This window comes from Myiozetetes cayanensis, unplaced genomic scaffold (assembly GCF_022539395.1).
Source record: "Myiozetetes cayanensis isolate MyiCay16 unplaced genomic scaffold, myiCay2020 scf1, whole genome shotgun sequence".
Classification (NCBI taxonomy): Eukaryota; Metazoa; Chordata; class Aves; order Passeriformes; family Tyrannidae; genus Myiozetetes; species Myiozetetes cayanensis.
In genome coordinates this window covers 55,467,871-55,492,849 of record NW_026086604.1, presented here as the reverse complement: position 1 = coordinate 55,492,849, position 24,979 = coordinate 55,467,871, and the positions used below count along the sequence as shown (strand labels likewise).

Below are 24,979 nucleotides of genomic sequence, written 5' to 3'. Positions count from 1 at the left end.
GTGCTTTATTTTCTGGAACCATGGTTACCAGAGCGCTATACAGTAAAGTGATTTAAACTTTTGAAAAGAGAACTGAATGGAATTAATCACTGCAAGCCTATTAAAGCAATACCAGAGGGATTTTTATACTAGAGGTTAAGAAAAGACCTTTTATTCCTATCTAGTAGATAAATGGCAAAACCCTCGCATTTCTCCTGTGTTTCCACTTTGACAATTTTTGTATTCTTTTGAATTAGTTCTAATCTGCAGTCGTCATCTCCCTCTCCACACACATGAACTTTTTCCCCTATTAAACCCCCTTCCAAAGTCTCACTGTTAAGCAACACAGTGCCTCATTGCTCCCAGAAACAACATGGTGGCTGTAGTAAATATCCTTTACTGGATACTATGTCCCAGACTCCCAGGTCATCCTTATCAAAGGTGATTTATAAAAAGTGGTAATATCTTTTTTTTCCTCCTGGAAGGCAGAAGAGTGTGGAAACAATTTCATTGTGTTACTGTGTGTTTTCTATTAGGATAGCAGAAAATTTATGGTTTTAACCTATTTCCCACAGTGAAGCAATTACCAATAAATGTTCCATCAGTGCAGGAAGCTGATATTTTTCTAACCAGATAAAGCTTTTACAGATTTCTTTTTTATTTATTTTTTTAACATAACTAAGAACTTGTTTTTATTTCCTGCCCCAAAGTGTTTAAACAGTTGTAGAAGATAAAGAATTGTTGTGCAGTGTAACTGATACTATTTACTAATATGTGAAAGCCTGTATAATTCATAATAATATCTGTAAGATGACTCTCAGTATAGCTATAATTCCTTTTAGGGCTTTACTTCTTTTAAAAGGACCATATGGACTGTTAGAAGCTATGTTTTGGGATTTTACTATTTAAGGAAAAGATTTATGGTTTTCTCACCAATTAGAATGCTTGGAATTGAAGTATAGCACTGAATAAATGTAGAATTTACCATGTGTCAAGCTCAATTGGTTTAATATAAATAATGGATTTTAATAATTATTTAAATTAGCAAGCATAAAACTTTAAATAGCTTATTTCAATCGACAAACATGGGGTTTTATTTGTATAATCAAAATAGAATTTGAATTTCAATTGCTCAGCACAGTCTGGGACTGCATTTTGCTAACAAGAAAATTATTTAGCCAAGCATTGTCCTTAGTGTTTATGTGACCAAAGCTCCATGTGAATCCTGAGTTTTGGACACACCTCCCAAATTCTACTATAGATTGTTTTCTGTGTTACAATAACCTCCTGCCTTTTTTGGGGGAACAACTGAGCAGGCTTGAGGAGAAAGATTCAAGACTGTAGGGTAAATAACAGTGGGAGAGCAGAGGAAAATGGGAGAGAAAAGGGAGTTTCAACATGCAGGTTACAAGTATACAGTAGCTAGGAGGGGAGTAATCTGTGATTTCCTTCTCTCCACCCTTTTTGTCAGTTAAGTCACTTTTTACATTTCCTTAGGTAAAAAAATATTCCAACTGTTATTCTAATAAAACTTAGAAGAAAAAAACCAAACCTCTGAAATGTTTCAGTCTTCCTTAGAAAGCTCACTGTGAGGCAAAGTCTAAAAACATTCTTCTTCAAGCTTTAACTGTGTTGGGATTTCATTGGGTTCCCCAACATTCTGTATTGTTTGCACTGTGTAGTGAGATGCTTCAAGAAAATTATCTAATGTGAATTGTCCATCTAGAAAATAAAAACCAGAAGTGACAAGTGACTTGACATCATAGACGCTTGTCCCATGCTCTGAAACAGGTCACAGGTCTTACTATTACAAAAGCACATGATTTAACTGATGACTCTAGGTCTTCTGATCTAAAGCTTGTTGTTTTAAACACAGTAGTAAGAGCATTAAGAAGTTGGAAAGTGTGCAAAATTCATAATGTAGATGACATAAAATTGGTAGGGGGTGCATGGAAGTGGTATGACCGTAAAGTTATCTACTGTCATGTAAATATCTCATGTCTTCATTATGAAATCAAGAAATATAAGGATCACAGGATTAAGGTTAAGGGAAGTACGTAGAGTTAGAAAGACTCTGGGACATCAACTCTGACTGATGACAAATGTGCTTGTGATATTTTTATCTGAGCATGTTCTGGTACAAACGGACAAGTGCTGATATTCTCAGTAGAACAAATAGTCCATGAAAAATTTGACTTTAAATGCTTCAGTAATGTCTTTCTATCTTTATCCAAATGTAGGTTGAGTCAATTATATGGATGAAAAAGAAGGATGAAGAGGAGGAATTTCCAGTGACATGGGCATTGATCAGTTTTTAACTGAAATGTTTCAGGCTGTTCATATTGCAGACCTTTCAATAGTTTCAATTACTGGAGTTTTATTATATACACACATACACATAATGGACAAAATTTAATCAAATTGCTTTTGAACAGTAATATTTACACCATTTTTTGTTTTGTGAGTTTGTTGTTTCCTCGTTCTGAGCAAAGTATAAATAGAAGACTAGTCTATAAAAGCTGGAATCAACTAGTTTCCTTTTTATGGCTTTCATAGATTCTGTCTGCATCACCATCACTGGGGAGTGTTACTGAGCTTCAGGCAACAGTTCCAACAAGTTCAACCAGTTTTATTCCTGAAACTGTAGTTGATCGTCTCATGGCACAAGGTAAGTCAGGCTTGAGTTGTGTGTATCATGATGAATACAATGTATTAGCTTGCCCATATTTCAGTATTTGTCCATGCTGTACATTTGTGCAGCTTGCATATTGCTGGAAAAATCATTGATGCTTGCTGTGGTTCTTTTGGAACACAGACATTAAACACTTCCTCTAAGATGAAATAGAGTGAAATACATTTGACAGAAATAAATGAAAATAGTTAGTATTGCTTGAAATGTATCTCAAGATTTCAGGTTCTATTCCTGGCATCTAGTCACTCTTTCAAAACAATCGTGGTAAAACTGTCCATATACATACATGTGCACACACACACACAGATGTATACATCATTCTCTTTGTATGTAGAAAGATAAAAATGAATATAATAAAAAAAGATATAAAATAATTTATGTAGAGAGAGCTATGTACAAATATAAAATATTTTTCTGTTAAGGAATGAGAATTTATTGTTTGCCTCTAACAATTATTAATGTCTGGTAGAGGGAACAGAACTATTCAGAACTATTTTCTGTGTCTGATTTTTTTGGGTTTGTTTTTTTTTCATTCATTCCAGAATATACAATTTAAATACAGAGAGGACTTGAATGTTTTATGAAAAATAAAAAGAAATTTGTTTTATGTAATTACTGTAATTTAATATTCTGTGGTTTTGTTTTGTTTGTTTGTTTGTTTGTTTGTTTTAATTAAATACACTCTAGGTCAAAGTGATACAACCATAACAGAATCTCCAACTCAACATGCTTCTCCCATGTCTGCTGCTCTGTCTAAAAAGTGTGGTGTAGTCACACCTGCCCTTTTGTCAGCTGTTTGCAGCCTTCTTCACAATCTGCTGGTTGTCATGCCAAAAGATACTGGAATTGCTCTTCAGCAAGCACATTTGCTAACAGCTCTCAGCAGGTATGAGATCAATAACTGTTGAGCTATAAACAGGGTGCAGCAATAGAGATTCAAATGAGATCTACTTGTGTTTCTTACCAAAACTGTTAAGCATATTGGTGATTCAATTTGTGGTGTCTGTCTTCTGCAGGATGACTGTGTTCCTCTCATAATGTTCTAGGTTTTTGTCTGGATGACCATTTAGTCATCCTTTTTGGACGGGTAATTTTTAGTTTATTTTTTAGTAAAACAATACATAATATATTCAAGTATTTGGAATTGCAGATCACTTCAGTTGAATTGCATGAAATATTTTCAAGATGAGCCAAGGACTCTCACACTAAAAGAGAGTAAATAACACTGGCCAGATTTGGGAAAGTATGAATGATAAATTCTAGTGTTCTGATTCTTTTAAAAGAAGGAACTACTTCAAAATAGTCTTCAGATTGTATTTCATATTTCCACTTCTACCATAAAGAATTCTTTCATCTGTAGAAGATGTTTGGAAGTCCCGAAGTGAAGCATGAAAAATTAGTTCAGTTTTTTTGCAAAGGTTTTCAAGAGCTTTTATAGTTGCTCTTCCTAGTGCAAATAATGGAAAAAATAAAGCAAACCCAAACAAACAAACCCCCAGCAACTCTGGTTTGAATACAGTTTATAATATATCAGAGCTGTTTGTTCTTCTAGAGAAAAGAAAATAAGCAATCAAATAGAAACAATTGATTTTTGCCAGTACAGTAACAGCTATTGGAATTTATATTAGTCTTAACTATTTTGAAACAACTTAACTGCTTTTATAGTTGCCATTGCACTAGACTTTCTTAAAATGGTGGTGTTTACCACTAAGTGCTTCTTATTTTATTTTTACTGTTTATTTATATTGTTCTCTTTTATGGAATGTTAAGTTAGTAGGATGTTTAATTATTAAACTGTATTTCTAACCAACTTTATTTATTTTATTTTAGTCTTGTAAATGCTAATCTGGTTGAGAGATATATCATGGAACTGAAGACTCCATTGGGTCATCCATGTCATGTAGAACATGTAAAAGCTCAGGTTAGAGAAGCATTTGTTACTTTCTAATTTTTTGAAGTTATGAAATTAATTATGTTAGCATAATCTATATCATTAACATAGTCCAGACGTGCTGCTATAGGCAGCATGTGAATCTCTGCACTTTTATCAAGCCTTAAGTGAAAATAAACCATTTTATTCAATACATAATTATAAGAATAATTATTTTCTGTGTTAGAACTATGTTAGAACCATAAAACTGAAAATGAGTTGTCTTTTAAAAATATAAATTGAGTTTAGCTGTTAAAGAAATTATATAATAGAATTTCTTCATATGGTATTGAAGTACAAGTCAGATACAGTTAGCCCAAAATATTATGAATCAGTTGATATAATGTGAATAAATTTAAAATAATGTGGAAGGTGTAAATATATGGCTTTATTTCATATCTTTCTGTAAATATTTAACAGGTCATAATACTACTTCAGTACTTGTCATCTGTGTCCAGGCTTCTAAAATCATGTTTATTGATGGACTCTCAGCTTGTAATCCAGAACGAACTGATGAAACCTCTCTTGGAAAATACCTTCAGGATTCTCACCATACGCCCCAAAGATGGGTTAGGTAATGAAGTACTTTGTTTCCAGTATAACCAGACAGAGGCAGGTCTTCATTTATAGACCTCCTTCATGTAAATTGACACTTGCTGTCAGGCTTAGCTTTCCAGGTTTGTGCACATTTGTAAATGCGTTGATTTTCTATGTTGTCTTTGCAGATACCGAGTTAACATCTGTACTTCGTGAAACATGGGCAGACTGTTTCAGCCTTCTAGCTGCATTATTGTGGAGAAGTGGCCAGATACCATTTCCATCTGTGACAGCTGCCCTTACAAGTCATTGTACAGCAGTAATGGGTAATGACTGTTCCTGGGTATATTTTAACCTGGCATCTAATAAAACAAACAATAGAAAACAGCATCATTCCTTTTTAGATGCTATTAAGTAATGACCAATGAGATATCCAGAATGAAAACCAGATATGTCCAGAGCTTGACTGACTTGTTTTGTTAACTGAATCTTTATAACTCCTTCTACTATAATCAGACAAACTTTTGAACATCCAGATAAATTCAGAAGTTTTCTTTGCATATGTGCGTTAGTGATTTTAGTTGCAAACCTTAGCCAAATGTGGTATTTGTGAAATGATCCATTAGTACTTTATTTTTCCCTATTTTTTTAATATCTTGCATAAAATGAAAGCAAAGTTTTGAGGGGAGATAAGAGATGTGGGAGTTCAAGCTTATTATACAGGGGTTTGTTTGTTTCTTTATTTTTTATTATTATTATTCTAACATTAGTTACTTGCATAGTCAGACAAGATTCTGTGACATGTTTTAATATTAAAGTATGAGCACAGTCCACACAAGCTTGTGATTTCAACCAGGTGCATGGTAAGTGATCTAATGAATCCAAATCCAATTGTATCTAAAGCAACTGATAGATACTGTTGGTTTTATAACAAAAGCCATTGAATAAAGCAAGGAGAGTTCAGAAAATTGTTGAACAAATGAGTGATTTGAGTGAAATGGAAATTACTTTTTTTGTTTTATAGTCAAACCAATGCAGAGCAATTAATTCATTCAAACCTTATAAAACTCAAACTTTTCTTTCGTAAATTTTTTGAAGACTTACTAAATGCATAGAATTTGTAGTATTCCTTGTGCAGTGCACAGGTATTACTGCCTCTTGGCTCACACGCTTCATTTGATAAGTCTGTCTGAGTTCCAGAGCACTTGAGCTTTATTCATAATGAAATGTTTTGTTTAACCTTTCAGATACCATTTCTGATTGTATTCATCTGTCTACCACATATCCTGCTTTATATGTGGCTAGTTTACAGTTCCTCTCTGTCCTTTTGAATGAAGAAGGAAGAAGACAGCTCCAAGATAAACCGAGTGTATGTCAGAATCCAACTATTAGCTTTCTTCTGGAGCACGCTGAAGGATGCCAGGCATCAGTAACTCATCTTACTGCATTAATTATTCAGGTATTTAAAATTTGACATTTTAAAATACAAAATTTTTGCATTTTTGTATTTTGTTAAAAAAGAATATGCAGTTGCCTAATGAAAAATCAATTGTTTCCAGTTGTAAACCAAGACATCTTTAATATGACACATCTATTACACTCATTTTTGAAATTCATGTAGTAAGATGGAACAGTTGCAAAGAAGCAACTTCTAGGAAGTGCCTTGCAAGGCAATTGGGTTGCAACAATATGGTGTGAAATCTTGTACAGAGAAGATGATGATGCATAGATAGAATATCTCTGGCCAAATACCAATACATGTTTTTCCCCACCGATTTTCCAAACATGTAATAATATTATTAAGGTTTGAGACATAGTTATTCCCGTTGTTTTTAACAGCTGCCTTTGTAAAATTTTTCAAACAAAATGAATCATTAAGCCTTCTAATTCTTTCCATGATAACATGAGTGTTGTTGTATTTAAGGAGCACATATTAATGTATTTTCCGACCTAGTTTTACTTTGGCCTGGTAGCGTATTTTCACTAATTCTTTTAGGAACTTGTTGCCCAACATAATATATATTAGTGACAAGATGGTTTTTTTCCTAGATATTTATTCTGAATGTTCTGTCTTGATTTAATGTAATCTCATTATTCTAATTTATACTTTTATACACTACCCTAAAAGATTTTTTTACCTTCTTTATATTTGCATCCTTCATTTATTTATGGATTGTTAAAATATCTTCCATTACTTAGTAATACACAAAGTTACGTATGCAGTTTGTCACTGTAACAATATTCATGAGCCATGATTCAAAGTGTAGTGTTTGTGTGAAAGATGCACATTTCATATAATGTTGCTTATGATTTCTAATGTTCTGGAGTCATTGTCTTGCAACTATTTTGGTTAATAAGTATCTTAGTACTATTTTGCTATGTAAACCATAATTTATTTGACATTTATGCATATTGGATGATGTGACCGAAATAATGTTCTCTTAGTATCATTTCATCTCCTCTCTTCCTGTGGGTGCTGAATTCTTGTAGAATAACCTTACTCCTGCCAAGAATTGTCCTGATCTAGCTAACATCTGTCACATACACTGTGTTCTTTCGCTGCTCTGTTGCAGCACTGTGGCTCTATAGCCTCTAAACAGAGATTTCACACTGGATCTAGTAAAAACAGTTGTAGTCTAAATGTAAATTTTTTTTGTTGGTTATAAACACAGAACCCAGTCCATGCTTTGGTGCTTTAATTTGGTGTCAGTTGTCCTTATCAGTGAGCGGTTGGGGTTTCTTCAAATTATCAACTTACTAGTCTTTATTCCTTGACCTTTTCAGTCCTGGTTGCAGTGAATACTTTGATAAATGATAATCCTAGAGCATACATTGATATTTTATTGCATATTAAAATTTGAAAAATTTCTTAGGCCATTAGTACATGATGTAAGTAGGGGTAAAATCTGTGAGGTCCTATGGATAGGTACTCACAAGATTTCTGTCTGAAGTATGTTTTTCTTAAGATGATGTGTTTCTGGCTAACTTTAAAGTATGTTTTTCTTTTTATTATGATCCAGCAATTGTTCTTATTTTACTATATTCTTCTGATTACAATGCGTGTCATTTGCCATTTTAATGGATGTTAGTATTGGCATGATATTTTAGGGAAAATTGCTAGATGGAAAAAATTCTCTAATGGATAATATATGAAGCATAGGCAGCTCCTTGTCTTTCAACTGTCTTTTTATATGACTCCAGGTAAATATTCCTTTGAAAACACAGAGTTTATACTTATGTTGTTAGAAAAGGTTTGATGCTTATAAAGGCCTTGCAAAAATAAGACAAACTACTATTTTCAGTGTTTAGAAGATTATCTAAAATAATTATCAGTGATATTTTTATTCTAAGGAATTTCACTATATTTAATGTCTCTTCTTCATTATTGTGTTGAAGGAAGGTAAGACTGCACTAAAGGCACATCAATGAGTTGTCTGCAATAGCAAACCTTGAATATTAGGAAAAGTCTGGAATGCCGTCTATAAACATGAATATATATAGAAAGAACTCCATATAGGAATGGAGTGATGAATCATCTGAATGAAAACGTAGACTATGACAACCTATTTATAGATATGAATACTATTTTTAATATGGTCACTTTTTCATTTCGGTACTGAAATTGCATTTTTTGTAGGTCTGTGAAAGAAAATCTTCAAAGGATGTGCTGAAAGAAGTTGCTACAAATGCACTGCTGTCTTTATTAGCTGTCAGTAAAAATGCCCAGAAATGTGCTTTGGAAGGTGAGCATTTCAAAACAGATGTTAAATGATTTGTGAATCAAATGCTTGCAGGTGTTTTACATATTATCTTTAAATCATAACAATTTTTGTCAAAGCAAAAGACCTAGATTTCAGTGGCAGGGCTTTTTTCAGATTTTTGTTATGAAATCTTATTAATAGTTAAAAGTTTTCAGCTGCGAATAAAATGTTATGTTACAGCCAGTCTAAAAACTTGTGGTGAAGTCACAGCTCTGTGTTAGAGTGAGAAGAGTCCTGTGAGCTTTTACCACTAATGGCATGTTCATCCATTTGAAACACATCATTGTGAAAAATTTCTTTCTCATGTCTAGTCTAAGTCTGCTCTCTCATAATTTAAAATGATTACCCCTCATCCTATTGCAACAGGCCCTGCCAAAATGTTTGTCCCCATCTTTTATATGCTCTTTTTAAGTACTGAAAGACTGCAATCAGGTCTCCTTGAAGCCTTCTCTTCTCCAGGCTGAATAATCCCAACTCTCCAAGTTGTATGTCCTCTTAGATCTATTACATCCCTCCCATCGTTATTATTGTCCTCTTCTGGACTCTCTCCAACAGGCCCTTCATGTGCTGGGGGCCCCAGAGCTAGATGCAGCACTCCAGGTGGGCTCTCACCAGAGAGGAGTAGAGGGGCAGAATCCCCTCCCTCACCCCGCTGGCCATGCTGCTTTTGATGCAGCCCATGATGCAGTTGGCCTTCTAGACTGTAAGTGCACATTGCTGAGTCATCTCCAGCTTTTCATCCACCAGCAGCCCCAATTCCTTCTTAGCAAGGCTGCTCTCAATCCCTTTATCCTCCAATACTTGGGATTGCCCCAACCAAGCCCAGCACCTTGCACATGACCTTGTTAACATAATGAGGCTCACCTGAACCCATTTCTTGAGCTTGTCCAGGTCCCTCTGAATGGCATCCGATTCCTCAGGTGTGTCAAGCACACTGCTTATCTTGGTGCCATCTGAAAACTTGCTGAGGGTGCACTCAATCCCACTGTGTTATTGGTGAATGCATTAAACAGGTCCCAACATGAACCCCTGAGGGACACTACTTGTCACCAGTCTCCATCTGGACTTTGACCCATTCACTTCTACCCTCTGAGTGAGCATCTAACCATCTCAGCCACCGTACAGTCCACCTGTCAATTACATAACTCTCTGATTTGGAGGAATGTTGTAGAGAACCATGTCAAAAGCCTTAAGGAAATCCAGACAGAGGATATCTGTAGCTCTTACTTTGTCCCCTCACGTAGTCACTCCATGATCTTGTAGTAAATTAAAGACTCTAGATCCAAAGAAAAGAGACTAACTCAAAATTTTGCATTTGGGTCAACTGAACAATTGCTTTCCTTTGTCCCACTGCAGGTGCAGCAGATCTGCTGCACCTTATTAGGGAAGGGTTGGGTAATATAAATGGATGCCCTAACTTCTTGAAGCTTCACTCTTCTAAGCAGCATCACTGAAAATATCCTGAAGAGTTATGAGTTGTTATCCTCTCCTTCTCAAATCATCTTCCTCTCTCAATCTTACCACTCCTTCCTTTTGGCATTCCTCTCAGTGGGACTCTGTTGCAAGAGGACTCAAATGTATTCTGGTTTCTTGAGATCATTCAACTGCATGCACTTCATCTCAGAATCTGTTAGTTATGTCCTGATATCAAGCAGATAACAACAAGATCATTGCCAGAAAGATATTTTGTGTTTCTTAAAATGTTTCTGATTGTGAATGTAATTATAAATGTTACTGGTTTTTGTCTTCCAGCTGGCCTGATAGACAGCTGTATAGAAAACATGAAGCACATTCATGCACAGCTGAACTTGGATTCCCTAAAGCCTGGGAAAGCACAGAGAAAAAAGGTACCTATAAAAGGCAGAAGACTGATATGATAAGGCACTTCCCAACTCTCTTTCATTTGGTTTGTTTTTATTTTCTTGAGGCAGATAATGATTGTCATGGATGAGACAGTTAATGATAACTTGTAGTGGATCTGGAGACTTCTGTAAGGTCTTACTAGGTCTCAACTTCCTTTTCCAACATGGAGATGACTGCTACTTCAGGAATGTCAAGAAGAAAATCACATCAGTTCATGCTTTGCAGCTGCTTAGTCTTGGGTGTTTGCTGGACAAAGCCCCAGGGCACGTACTGGTGTTTTTCTCCATGCATCTCTCTAGCCCTCAGGATCTTCTCCCACTTTCAGAGTTCTTCCTCTAGCCAGGATCATCGTGTTCTTCTTTTTTTTTTTTTTTTTTTTTTTTGATTCCTTTCAGGCACAGTTTCTTTTCAGAAATCCTTTTTGCCACACGCTTTTTTTCCTAGACCTCCAAGCTCCTGTTTACCATAAGTTAATCTATGTGTGAAGTACAACACATGATCAGCCTCTGAGTTACTGGTTTTGTCTTGTATCTTTTCATTAATTGGAGGATTCAGAACTTCCCACTTTTAGTCCAGGTTATCAGAATTAGCAACTAGCTCATTCTGGATGAAGCCAGCAACTAGAAAGCTTCTGACTGAAAGGTCAAAGTTCAGTTTCAGACATGCACTGATATACACAAACATCCTTTTGTAATCTATCAGTGCTTGTAATTTATGATATTTAGCCTTACAGCAATATCAGAGTACTGTATTGTTTTCAAATATAGTTGGACTTTCCGCTGTGACTTCATGGTTCTATCCTATCCAGCTAATTTTTCCCATCTTGTTTCCACAATAATAATTTTTGTTTTTCTCAAGTTTTCTTTCTCATTGTCTTTCAACCAGTGCTAGCCATTTTGATTTTGTCTATTCCTGTGTCAGTCAATCTCCCTCCCATCCCAAAACTAGTTTCAGTCTGCTTATGAATGCAAATCATAGTTTTTTTTACTCTCCACCTTCTCCTATTATGTGGCTTCCAATTCTACTTTTTGTTCTGTTCTCCTTCAAACTTGGTCTGGACATCTGAGCTTCTTGTCATCAAGTCAATTGTCCCTGGTTTTACCTTCTTGTCAGTTTTTATTTTAACCTCATTCTTGCAGTCCTTCTACTGCCTGCACTCCCAGTTTCTTTTCTCCATTCACTATTTATTTATTTAGCCTTTTTTTTAACTTCCTTCCAGTTATTCCAGACTCTCGTATCACCCAGCTGTTCTTTACCACATCTAGATATGTCTTACCATTATACAGCAGTTTCATAAGTTTTTTGTTACAATCTGGTTATTTTCTACCACTTTCATCTAAGAAAATTATTAAAATACAGGCAGTAACCTCTGCTGTCAAGTTTGGTATCTTGTCCACTCCCACATAAAGCAGAAATTGCAGAGAACATCTTCCTGCAGAGTGTTTTGGCATTTCTTGAGCTCAGTAGTATTTTTCAGAGGTTTTGACACAGACATTAGCCTTGATATGTGAGAGTGTGGAACTGTGTTTTAAAACAATGAACTCTTAAAAAAATTTTGAGTTTGACCCTGACATTTGAAAGCTACAGTATTTTTTCTTTAGAGCTGCTAAACACATTTATTATCCCTTCTTCAAGGATTGGAGGCCGAAAGGTGTCCTGCCCTGGATATGTCTTGGAAGGTTGAAGTCAGCTAGTTCTTTGTATTTTTTTGGGCTGAGAAGCGGGAAGCTGGGGACATTTGCTCCTCTGCTAAACATAGAAGGAATATAAAACTTGAAAGAAATTAGAGGAAAGGAGCCTCTGAGAAAGGTCAGAAAGACTGTTTATGTTTAATTAAAAATTCTTTGAAAGATTTGCAAGACTTTGTGGCAGATTTTCCTGCTCAGCTGGGACTGTAGGTTGCTACGTCACATGTAAGTGTATGTAAGCATCATATGTGGTGCATAATGACAAAAAGTTTCATGTGAAGGAAACTGGGATATTGCTTTCGTAGTAGATTTAGCTGATCATTCACAAAACTACCCCTAAGCTCACTCACTTCAAGGCACAACTCTCAAAAAGAAGATATGAGAGCTTCTTTTCTTTTTTTTCTTTCTCATTTTTTTCTTTTAACTGTTGGGAAAAATGTGTTTGACCTAGCTTCATTCTCAGGGCAACTGATGTGTTTTAGCTGATATTCCTTTTATTTCACAATAATTAATGTGATGCTAACCAAGAGCATGAAAAGTATTTGCAAATGGCCAAGTTTTGAAAAAAGGCCTTATAATAGGATCTTAGTAAAAATGAAGATATCCTAAACCAAATAAATACAACAGTGCCGTCAACACAATCCATAACTTTTTCAACCTTGTTGAAGTTTATACATTAAATATGAGTTATAGCTTGTGGCATTTTAGAGTTACTATATTTATTAACTAAATTAATACAAAGAGAATTCCTTGGAATAACGTTTTGGAGATAGCATTTTATTTAGCTAAAAGTGATTTTATTTAGCTAAAATGTATTTGTAATGATTATTTGTATGCTTTTTCTTTATCTACTACACCTGACTTTCATTAACCTTTGGGGGATAGACGGTTACTTCATTCCTAAATGTCATCAACTGTGCATGTTATGATTTATAAGCACACCTTATTGCTTCACCTTGTCTGAGATTAAGCATGAATCCTATTTTACATTTTTGTTCCTTTATAAGACAGAAGTATTATGCTGTGGTGTACAGGCTTGTTGGAATTTTATCATCTTTCATAAGTGTTTTACTGTGTCAACCTTATAGAAGTTATGTCAGCAATCATTAGCCTCTAGCATCACAGCTCTATCATGAAGATGGATTTTTTGTTTACTTGTATACTTTAATCTCAGTATAGTACCTCACTGTCCAATGGTCTGTATTTATCTTTGTGATATTCTTATTAGGTTGGAAGCTATTTCCTTTATTAAGGATGGGAAGCTAAGACCCTGGGAATATAAGGATGGATTGGTCTGACCAAATGTAGAGATCTGCAAGACAGAGTTAGTTTAACCTTGTTTTTATCAGAGGAAGAAAAAGGTGCTTCTCGGGAGTGATTCATTTGACTTGTTTTAGGATGTCTTTAGAATGGAACCAATACTTGGAAATGTTCCCACCCATTCTTCATTAGTTGTAAGAGAAATGGAGCAGGTGTCTGCATTTGGTCAGATTGGTGCCCCTAGAAATAGTATCTGTGGGTTATATGAGAGACAAGGATGACTCTAAACAACTTGTTATAAATGTCTTTAGTAAATATACTCAAAGCGAGCTGAGATGAATCCTACCTGAGATCAGAAGAAAACTGCAGAAGAGATGTGACCCAAATGTTGATGCCTTAGAAGTCTCTTTCCTCCTTGTATAAAATTCATTCTAGTCTTATGTTGACAATCTTCAATTATTTTTCTGTGGACAGGAGGAGAACCTTCTCAAGGAGTTAAGGTGTTCTATGCAGCTCCTCAGGAACTGTCTCTTTGAAAATCAAGAATGCAAAGTAAGTATTCTTAGGTTGGAGTAATGTGAGCACATTCAGTTAGTGAATGAAGATAATTTTTTTTTGTACTTTGAAGTTGTTTTCAAGCTGGCTATATTTAAGTTCAATATTGATAGCAAGAAATGCTTCAAATTTCACTATTATTCCCAGTTTCCAAGAATATTTCATGCATGCATTAAGAACTCTAATGGTCTTACTGAAACATCATCGCCCAGTGGTTTCAGACATCTATTATCTTTTATATCCACTTCTGTTTTGCTTAATTAAATAATTCTGATTTTCAAAGCATATAATATGAAAAAGGGATGTGGAGAAAAGTGTGAAGCCACCAGAAAGGCACATAGAAATAACTTCAGATCTTGGAAAGTGGTTTTCTTTCCTTATTCCTCTCTCCTTATTTTCTTTTCCTTTCTGAAAGGCAAAAAAACTCAAACCAAAACAAAAACACAAACAAACAAATAAAACCAAACAAAAACAAACCACAAGTAATAATTTGCCATTTACTTTTCTTTATCTGAGTTAAATTGCAGTAACCTTCCACAACACAGTTTTGTTTCCATCTTGATTTTTAAAAAAAATTTCTTGTCCATTTCTTCTTTTCATTTCACATTCTTTGTCTTTTTTTCTGTTCATATTCTTTTCAACTTCAGTTCTTCTACCTACCTGTTTTTTCCATGGGGAAAATACTAGATTACCTTTTTTAATTTTTTTCCTGTATTCTTTCTGATCACTGTTCTTGCTCTTTTTTATCTTGCTGATACCACTCACACATTTATTTTCATTTTCTCTTTCACAGTTTAATTTGTCTTGGCATTGTGTTACTTGTGCTATTTATATTTGTTCTACTTTTAGCACATACATTAGTGGAACTACAAGATTTCCTGACTTTCCAGAAGTACCCCTTTTCTAGGGCATGTATTAGCATTCCTTTTGTATCGAGAACACCTGTTTCTGAATAAGCAATCTAATGATCCCTAAGGTCCCCATAACTTGGTTATGCCATAATCTCAGCTAAGATTATTGTGGAAGGTTTTTCTTGTTTTGATCAGGATCTGCAGAGACAATTGCTTGGAGGAGAGAAGGAGGTTTCTGTTGATAACTGAATATTTCTATCATTTGCTCTGTATCCAACTGCACTTTTATGTTTCTATGCTTTTTGACTTCCAGTAATTACTTTAGTTGGAGTTGAATAAAACTATAGAATAGAGAGCTCTTGAACAATCACAATTGGAATGAATAAATCTTTACTTTTGTTTTCATGTCTCTCAGTAATTAAAAACATGCAGGTTTTCTCTTGCATAGAGTTAATTTCATTGGTGTTGATATGAGAGTGTCAGTTCTCTGTATAATCTTTTAAACCATAAAATAAAGCATGAGATTACACAACATAAGATTAAAATATGCTTTTCTCACTCTAGACTTCATTTTCAAAGTATTTGAGAGTATAGTAGTTAATTCTTCCTCATGTTCCTGTAGGTGGCAGCGCTCAAAGCTCATCTTGTTCCTATTCTGCATTCACTATGGCCGTGGTTTTTAACAGATGACTCCTCAATGCAAATAGCTCTGCATTTGCTTTGTGTCTACACTGCAAACTATCCTGAAGGTATGAGAGTCACTTTGTGACGTAAAACATCAAAATATTTTTTCCAGAATAATTAAGATGGAAAAGCATAATGAAAATAAAAGAAAGTTTATTACTACCGTAAGAGGAAAGTATAAAAGTGCTGGTTCGTCAAAGTCTATAAAGAGATTTGATTTTAATACATTCAAGGCTTTTATTCAGATCCTGTTTTAGACTCTTGGATTTAGCAAGAGTACAACTGTACTTAAGGATTAAATAGCATTTAATTCAAACTATTGTGTTGAAGGTTTCACTGAATGTCCTACAATGCTGAATAGTTATATTATAGAAGTACTACTCTAGGAATTCTTTGATAGAGAACAGTGTGTGAGTACATTACATGGTTTGTACTTCTGTCCTCATTGAGAACATTCTCTTTTTAAAATAATCAATATTAAATTTAATATTTTGTATTAAATTTCTTCCATTTATTTATACCTTGGACTCAGTAGCTTGTGTTTATATATTTTTCATAAGGATTCTCTTCTTTATTTCAACAAACCTTTTATTTCCATTGATAATTATCCCCACTACTAGAAACCTGATCTTTTTTCTAGTATGGATTTTTCTTATTCCATATCCTGGTTATTTACTCAGAAAATCTTTTGCTAGTGCCTTGAAGAGACATATAAGTGTCTGTTCATTTCTCCTGGTCAAGATACCATAAAAGAGTTAGCAAAGTTAAAATATATTAACTGAAAAGTCTCTTGAGCTTTTTTCACTCTTTGTTTAGGTCTGGAGACAATAACTTAAAAAAAAATCTTGCGATGGCTTTTTTTCATAAAGATTTTTTTTAATATGGACTGAAGAAAGCTCAAATGTGTATTAGTCGACCACAGGGTATAAAATTTAAATATAGTGTCCTGTCACATGCAAGAAATCAAGCTGAAGTTCTGATGGTCTTTCTCGTTTCTTAACTCTGAATGACTCTAGGCTGCATTTTTTTCTTGCTGATAAGAGCAAGTGTTCTCTGATCAATCATGTTTTTTCTTTCTGTTCAGAATAGCTGGTTTATAGTAGGTTAATTTACCTACTCTGAACTGGTTAACCACTTCTCAGTGTAGTCAAAGAAATGCATGTAGATATTTGTAACAGTTTAAAACTGTCTCATTTTTGTTTACTTTTGCCATGTCAGAAGTTAACCTTTTCTGCAGATGGCAAATGCCACTAAACAAAAAGGTTTATAACTATGTTTGTGCATAAGCATCAGGTTGGTAATGACAGGTGCAGACAGTGCTTTTATTTCTCAGAAAAAATGTTCTAAAAAACTCATATTAGTCCTTTCAGATTATAAAAAGACATCTGTTTTCTAAACCAGTTTCAGAGGATTCTTTCAGATTCTGATGCCAAATAATTGTATAATGCCTTAGATACAATGTTCTGGATTTAAGGAGACACTCGGAGTTGCAGCAATGGCTTCTGTTTAACAGCAGAATTGCCTCTTAGATTCTGGAACAATAGAACAGTAGATGCCTATTCCAGTAAACTACCAGATTCAGGCAGGTTTCTATTCAAACTGTGTCCATTGATTTCATTGTGGTTCAAAGAAAAAATAAGTAAAAAATCCTTTCAAAAATTCCATCTCAACTTTAAGATGCTGGATTCTCTTTCTATAGGTTTTTCTTTTGAATAGGTGTCTGCATTTCTAATATGCTGTTTCATTGTTCTAAGGTTGTGCTTCACTTTGTTGGACCAGTGGTGGACAATCATCACTTCTGTCTGCACGAGGTGCAGCTGGCAATTCGTTAATGCATAACATCTTGAGATTGGCTTCCCAAGTGTCAAATGATAACAGCCCAGTTCAGCAGGTGGTCTTTTGTCTGATTTCTAACCTTGCTCTGTCCCATGACTGTAAAGGCATTATTCAGAAGGTAAGTAAATAGCAATGTGATGGTTGCAGTTTCTTTTTTAATAAATGCTCATCTTTCAATATGGATTGTCCTGTGATCATACAGAAATGCTTCTGCAGGAATCAAAACCATTTTGTTTTCTCAGTTAGTTGCGTTACCATTCCCTACGAGCAACCTGAAATTCAGCCATATTCATAGTCTGGACAGATGAATCTTTTATAACCACTCAGCTTCAGTGGGGTGTAAAATTTTTAATACACATACATATAATAGCAATCACTAGTGGATCATGAAAGTAAGCATGCAGTAGAACAAACTGCACATGAGTAAACAAGAAAATAAACGTGGCATAAATCATTAAGTATACTGTGTGAAACATAATCTTTATGGAAGTTGTAGAGAAGATGTTCTCCATGTCAGTAGTTTATCATCAGTGAGATAAAGGACTTTGTCATCACAGGAATTTGTTAGAACATCTCCCTCTTGCAACATGGTGATACACTTACTCAGCATCTCTTTAAAGTGGAGGCAAACCCTGAGATAGAACTGTGCATTGATATGACATACAATTTTTCTTCAAATCTTGCAAAAAAAGAGGGCATTCCTATTGCTGTCAGTGAAGGAAGGAGTGGTGCTGTAGGTCCCTATGAGTCACTTCCAACTTGAGATATTTTTAACATTTGCTAATAACACATGCAGTAATAAATAAGAAATCGAGAAGACATTATCTGAGTAGTGCATTGATTCACTTAAAATGCTTCTATCTTATTTGTGGGCAGAAATGCTAAGTGGAAACCAAAAGCTTATATAGTGGTGGAAATTAGCCTTTAAAGAAATACATTGTGCTCGATCAAATTTTATGTATCTACAGTGCATAAATTGTTATAGAAGAAAATTTATCTTACCATATTAACTTTTGAACCTGGAAGTAGATTCTTTTTCATATGTAATTCTTTCAAAAGTCCTTGACTAATAATGTGTTGCCTGAAATATGTAAATTAAATAGTTTTTGGTCAAGTACTTAGATTGGAAGGCCAAACAGCAGTGAACAAGCCACGGAATACTGTAAATTCTAACATCCTTTTTCTTTCTTCTAACAGAGTAACTTCCTGCAGAACTTTTTGTCTCTTTCCTTACCAAAAGGAAGTAGTAAAAATCCTGGTAATGTGTCTACTCTTTGGCTAAAGCTGTTACTGAACATATCTTTTGGAGAAGATGGACAGCAGATGGTCATGAAGATAAATGGTTTTTTAGACCAGATCGTGGAAATGTGTAAATGCAAACACAAGAGCAGCCAACATCTAGCACTTCTTGTTCTACATAACATATGTTTTAGTCCAACTAATAAACCAAAGATATTAGGTAATGGTAAGTATCTAAAGGGTATACATGGTGTTGTATTCTGAGGATATTGTGGCTTCCAGAAGACCATGTTTTCAATGCAGTTTGGATAACTGACCAAGAACTCAATATTGCTTTTTGGAAAAGCATTTTTATAAAAATTATTTTTGTAGAAGTGATTACAGAGCGCATATTTTGGCAGAGAGGCAATTAAAATAATAAAAGAAAAAGCAAATAAATAGTTTTAAAAAGAAAATCAAGATTCATTGTGAGACATCATTTGAATATAGTAACACATGAATTAAAGGATTTTTGCAGTTTTCTCAAACAGCTAGTTTTTCAGGGAGGATTGAAGGATTCTTTGTGTCAATCAGTTTAAAGTAACTGAAGATCCTATCTTCCATTGGACAAAACCTTATTTGCTCCTGCAAGTTATGGATGTTGAGACAAACTATTTTATGTCCTGCCATGTGTGTGAAATAATTATGATAACGATAAAGTTATGATCATGGCATATATATTTAATGTAAAAACGTGCACAGAACTTCTTTCTGGTTGTTTGTAAAAGGCATGTTTCTTTCCCCCATTTCACTGCAGAGAGAATACTTCTGGTTTTGTTATAAGCTCTCAGCAGGTTTTCCATAGTTTCATGCTTTTTAGTTTTTCCTAAGATGTGGATTTACTGCCTTGATTAAGCATTTATTATGCAGTTACATAATCTGAATCTTTGTTGTGAAGTGAACAAGCAAACTTGGAGAGTTTGGCTTCAGAGAAATGATAGAAAATGAAGGCACCTACAGTGGGGTGGCAGATATTTCTCACTGGTTGCAAATCATCCGCATAATAAGTATGAAGAAAAATAGAAACATCTTAATATCCATCCTGATGTGGTTCTAATTGTGGCTACTGGGAGTTATAAAACAGTTTCATGGCTTCCTCAGTCCCTATGCATAGCTGATGGCTGTACATAATGTGCATGTTTTGTTACCGATGGCTTAATTTTTTAGCATTACTCGTCTTTGTTTTGCTGTATTATTTTCAACTTTTTTTTCAATGTAGTCTACCAATTTCATGAGCATATTGAAATTTAATCGATAATAAAGTTTCTATAATTCCTCTGCCATACCAATACTTGTCATAAAAGTAAGTGTGCTCCAAACATCAGTACACTGAGGCATGTAAATATATTTGTGTGCTTTTGATTACGTTTTCTAGATACTTTTGGGTTCATTTTCTTTTTATTTCTCTCATTAGAGCAAGCAATTGCAGTACTGTCTGCCTGTTTGGAAAGTGACAGTCCTGCTGTTCAGAGAGTAGGAGCAGCTTCGCTTTGGGCTTTGCTTCACAACTATCAGAAGGTTAGTATTTGAGAAATGCTTGAAAAAATTGTAATGTTGTACATTTATGCTGTAAACAATACAGTAGTCTCTAAGTAAATAATAATGAAGTTTACAGTAGTCATTGGACTTTATTTTAGTTGCATAGCTGCTGAGTCGAGGAGATTAAACAACATGGTAAAGAAGCAGCTTGTCCTCTGTAATTTGTGACAGTATAAATGCAGTCTGTATGATGATACAGTCATATGTTAATTCTAAAATTCCTGCATCTCATGCTCTGCTGAATTATTGTCATTCTCTAAACTTTGCTATTGAAGTGTGATCATGTGGGGAAGAAAGTCAGCTCATTCTATTTTGTGTGTCTGTGTGTGCTACAGGCAAAAGTTACTTTGAAGAATCCATCAATAAGGAGAAGAATAGATGAGGCTTATTCTTTAGTGAAGAAAAGTAAGTCTTACTTCCACCTAAGGCCAATTCTTTATTTTTCCATCATTAAAACATTTAAATTTATATCGTTACAATAAGTTTTTGTTGTGCTACAAGTTTTTGAAATAATACTTTTATCTCTAAAATCACAAGGAGCAATATGGTTTATGGTTAGGCATCCTTTAAATACAGATAGAGAAAAATGCCTCTTGGTTAACAAATTCTAAATAAGACCCTAGATAATTAGTAAGGTTAGTTTCTGAGCATAAGTCTGATCATGCTTGCAACAAAATTCTTTATTTTCACAATACAGGTCTGTGTTAATTCTTAAACTTAATGATAAGAAAAATTTTTCTTTTAGCATTGACTTTGCTTAACAGTGCTCAGCCTCACAGTGTTCAGCCACAGAGAGAAGGGATCAGAACAGAGCTTTGTTCCTATCTTAAAAGGAGTACCATGAGTTACCTGACATTCTGAAAGCTTTAGATTTTTTGCTTAATTAATTAAGCATAACTATTGTTCGAATAGCTTCAATGCTGTAGGTTCAACTTGTTGAATCAACAAGGTAGAAATGTGCAGCTTTTATGGACTAGCACCTCGTAACATTAATCCCCACTTACTTGTGTACTGCTTTAGAACATAAACCTGGACTGAACTGTTGATTTTTAATACAATAAACATTTACGTATCAAAATATGGTGTATAAAAGATTTCATGCAGTAATTTTTATAGCTTACAGTCATGTAATATGTCATCAATATTGTCATCAATATTTTCCTGCCTTAAGGTTCTCAACTAGCCTATGCTAGTAAAGGTTTGATCACTTAATAGTGGTAATTGGGCTAAAATGGTAAATTGTTCTTCTGAGTACAGTGGTGGAATGTTTCAATATGGCTATTGTTATTTTACATTTCCTATTTTGTTCTATCTGAAGAGAAAACCAAAACAGACTTTGCAACATCAAGTACTAGTGTTTGATTTGCTACTTGTAACGCAAAGGTTAAGGTTGTAAAGTGTGAATTCTAGCAAGGCATTTGATGCAATCTTTGGAAAAGTAATTCTATATTAAGTATCAACTAGAAATTCAAATCTTGTTTTTTCTTCCTTTCAGCTTCTCCACAGCCAGAAGAAAATGAACTACATGCCTACTATGTAAAATGCTTAGAGAATATAGTGCAGCTTCTTGATTCTTAAGGATCATCAGTTGACTTCTCGTTGTTGTACTTGAACAGCTTGTTCAATGGGAACCTGAAATTCAAGGAAAGCGCTTCTGATTCACAGTTCTGTGGCAGCAGCATATGTGCTATGGAAGAAATTTATGAAGCCTTTGAGGAAGGAGTTCATTGCTTTAAACCAAAGAAATTGCACTATATGTGGTTCAAACTATTTATTCTGTAATCCCAATGGGAAATTATAATTATGCTACTATGTAAAGTATGTACACAGAAGAAGGAATATATAGGGGAAAGGATGTGAAAAATCAATAATTTTCTTAAATTATGCATTGAAATTGTTACTGTACAGTATTAGAGTTCCTGGTTTGGCTTGTTTTTAATAAAGGGGTTTTTGAAATCAGCATTTGCTGTCAGTGAATTGTAATTTTTAACATTGCAGGTGTACACAGTGTATGCTCGGATTCAAGAACTGAAAATGCTGGCAGTTACGGTGTGTTATACATATTAGATTCAGAACAGCAAGGTGTGTGTTTTAGTTTTGAAGGAGATTTCAGTTCAAACTGCTGTATTTTTTTAAGATACTAAGAATTGCAAAAGAGCCCTCACTGAAATTACAACTGATAATTATGTTAATATAGCAGTTTATTCAGGGTATGAGATGTGTGCATCCATTTTAGTTAGATTACAACGCTGTAGAAGATATTCTGAGGAAAAAAATCTGTTGGTTTCTAGTTTATAAATACTTCAAATCTTTTGCTTGAGGCAAAAACCCCTCTATTATCCAGGTCTGTGTTGTCTTTTAAGTGCTACTATGTAACAATTGTCCTAAGTTTTTCAGTATTCTATACTGAAAGAGTTTGAGAGAAAAATACATTGATGTCTGAGCATGACAGTTTTTTTGACCATGCTTCTAGAGTATCTAGCAGGATGTTTTAGTTTCTTTCAACAGATAAATATTTTATTTTATGTCAAGGTCAGAGAGGAGTGAGTTAATTCAAAGCAAAACTCAAGTAATAGTTCTAAAAGTTATAGCAAAGCCATGTCTATCTGTAGTTAGTCTCTTCTTCCTAACCAGGTGATTTTCCAATGGCAGAGGGGATTTTTGTTTGTTTGTTTTCCAATGCTTGTAAATTATTCAGCTGACTGTAAGTGTGATGCTTATGGCTGAATCAAGTCATTACTAGAAATGTAATTATCGGCTGATCTTCCACCCCTCCAAATAAAAAGGGGGATGGACCACCAGAGTCCAATTCTTTTCCACTTGCTGTGTTGTGTGATGATTGTATTTTGTAAAGTGGTTGTTAAATTCCGTCATGCTTATCCCATAGTATTGCAGTACAGTCAGCTTCAGGGCAGGACAACTCTTGAGAGCAGGCAGCTTTGCAAGTCAGCATTGGCTGGCTGGTCTTGGATGGGGAGATTTCTTTCCCTCAGACTGGTGGCTGCCAAGTCCCTTCAGAGACTTGTGTTTCAGCATACTTGATTCCAATGATGTTTCTCATAATTTAGTTTCTAAGTCAAAGTGCAGATTGATTGCCGATTTTTTTCTGTTTCAGAGACGCAAAAAGTGAGAGCACTCAATGCCAAATGATTCCTAATGGAAGTAGTCACTCCCACGAGGAGGGCAAGAGCTCATTCACGTGGATTTCATGGGGTGAAATAGGGCTGCAGAGTTGCACAACTTCATTAAATGCAAGTACAATATAATAAGACCACAGATGATCTGGATGTTTGTTTTATATTACACATTTCTGTTTTACTAAGCTGTACAAGTTCTTGAAGAAACTATTCATATTGAAAAATCTGGATAAATTACTAATACATTTGTTGTTCCAATAAGCCTTAGTGTAAGTGCTGTGTTTATTCCAAAATGAGCATAGATCTGACTGCTCTTTTCTCATTTTGCAACATTTTACAGTTGTGGAAAGCAACTAGCAATGGCATAAGTAAATACTTCTGGTTTGCTATTCTGGAAAATCAAAACAATTTTTAACCTCTAAGAGCTAAAACCTCTATAGTCACATTGTGAATGCTTAAAACTTTTTCAATATTAAGGAAAAGGCTTTCTGTATTTATTTAAATGACAGCACTGCCTTCATCACCTTTTCCCTTGAAAATTAGAGACATACAGTGGCAGCATCCTGTCTTCCTGCATGTTAACAAAGTGAGTTATAAAATGTATATGACCCTATAATTTCTGTTCACTGGCACTTAGACTACCATAAATAGCCTCACAATAACCTTTAGTCTTAATAGCTTTCATGAAAGAAGAAGAAAATATTTAGACTGCATTCACAGTTAAACACAATTTTGAAGATCCATCTGTCTTGAAGGATGGGATATTTGTCCTGTCTGTGTTTTCAAAGAAAATTGAACCCTAAAATACCTTCAAATTCTAAGAGCTGTAAAATAATTTTTAACCCTACAGAGGAAAGTGCAATTAAAATGACGATGGATTCTCTGAATAGACTACAGAATTTTAAGAGATAAAATTCAACTTTCATCTAGTTTCCCTAATAAAAGGCATGACTGTACAAGCTAGGAGTCTCTTGAAAATCCTTATCCAGGAGAACACAATTACCATTTGCACTAAGTGCAGATATATCATGCTCTTACTTGGTTGCTTTATCTTTTATGATAAGCTTGTAATCAAGAAAGAAGTTATTAAATTCAAAAGAGGTAAGTGCATAAAATCCACTAAAAATGAGGCTTTCAGATTTTTTTTTTAAGACGGATGTGTCATCTAGTGCATGCTTAAATCTTTCAAAGAAATAATTTTCGCTTGAGTGGTAAAAAATTGTAGATTAAACTTAAATCATTTAGTTTTGATTGTGTGTGTTCATGCAAATAGAGACATTAAGTCATGACTTGCTGATGAAGTTTTCAAACCTTTGAGTAATAGATTTTCAAGCCTACTTGAAAATCCTCAGAAAAAAACATTTCATTTATGAGAAAGGAACTATATTT

At 34.5% G+C, this 24,979-nt stretch overlaps 1 protein-coding gene across 3 annotated transcripts in view; it reads left to right on the top strand.

The window, feature by feature from the left end:
- Positions 1-22,412, top strand: part of RTTN (rotatin) — a 76,677-nt gene extending 54,265 nt beyond the window's left edge. For all 3 annotated transcript variants that reach the window (XM_050320969.1, XM_050320978.1, XM_050320987.1), the window contains 15 exons: positions 2,536-2,647; positions 3,359-3,557; positions 4,502-4,592; positions 5,022-5,175; positions 5,327-5,464; positions 6,386-6,597; positions 8,776-8,881; positions 10,652-10,746; positions 14,185-14,262; positions 15,739-15,865; positions 17,555-17,754; positions 18,834-19,101; positions 20,329-20,432; positions 20,789-20,858; positions 21,949-22,412. In XM_050320969.1, the coding sequence (XP_050176926.1) occupies positions 2,536-2,647; positions 3,359-3,557; positions 4,502-4,592; positions 5,022-5,175; positions 5,327-5,464; positions 6,386-6,597; positions 8,776-8,881; positions 10,652-10,746; positions 14,185-14,262; positions 15,739-15,865; positions 17,555-17,754; positions 18,834-19,101; positions 20,329-20,432; positions 20,789-20,858; positions 21,949-22,031 (2,037 nt within the window). In that variant the 3' untranslated portion in view covers positions 22,032-22,412. The remainder of the gene's footprint in view (positions 1-2,535; positions 2,648-3,358; positions 3,558-4,501; positions 4,593-5,021; positions 5,176-5,326; positions 5,465-6,385; positions 6,598-8,775; positions 8,882-10,651; positions 10,747-14,184; positions 14,263-15,738; positions 15,866-17,554; positions 17,755-18,833; positions 19,102-20,328; positions 20,433-20,788; positions 20,859-21,948) is intronic.
- The last annotated feature ends 2,567 nt before the right edge of the window (positions 22,413-24,979 follow it).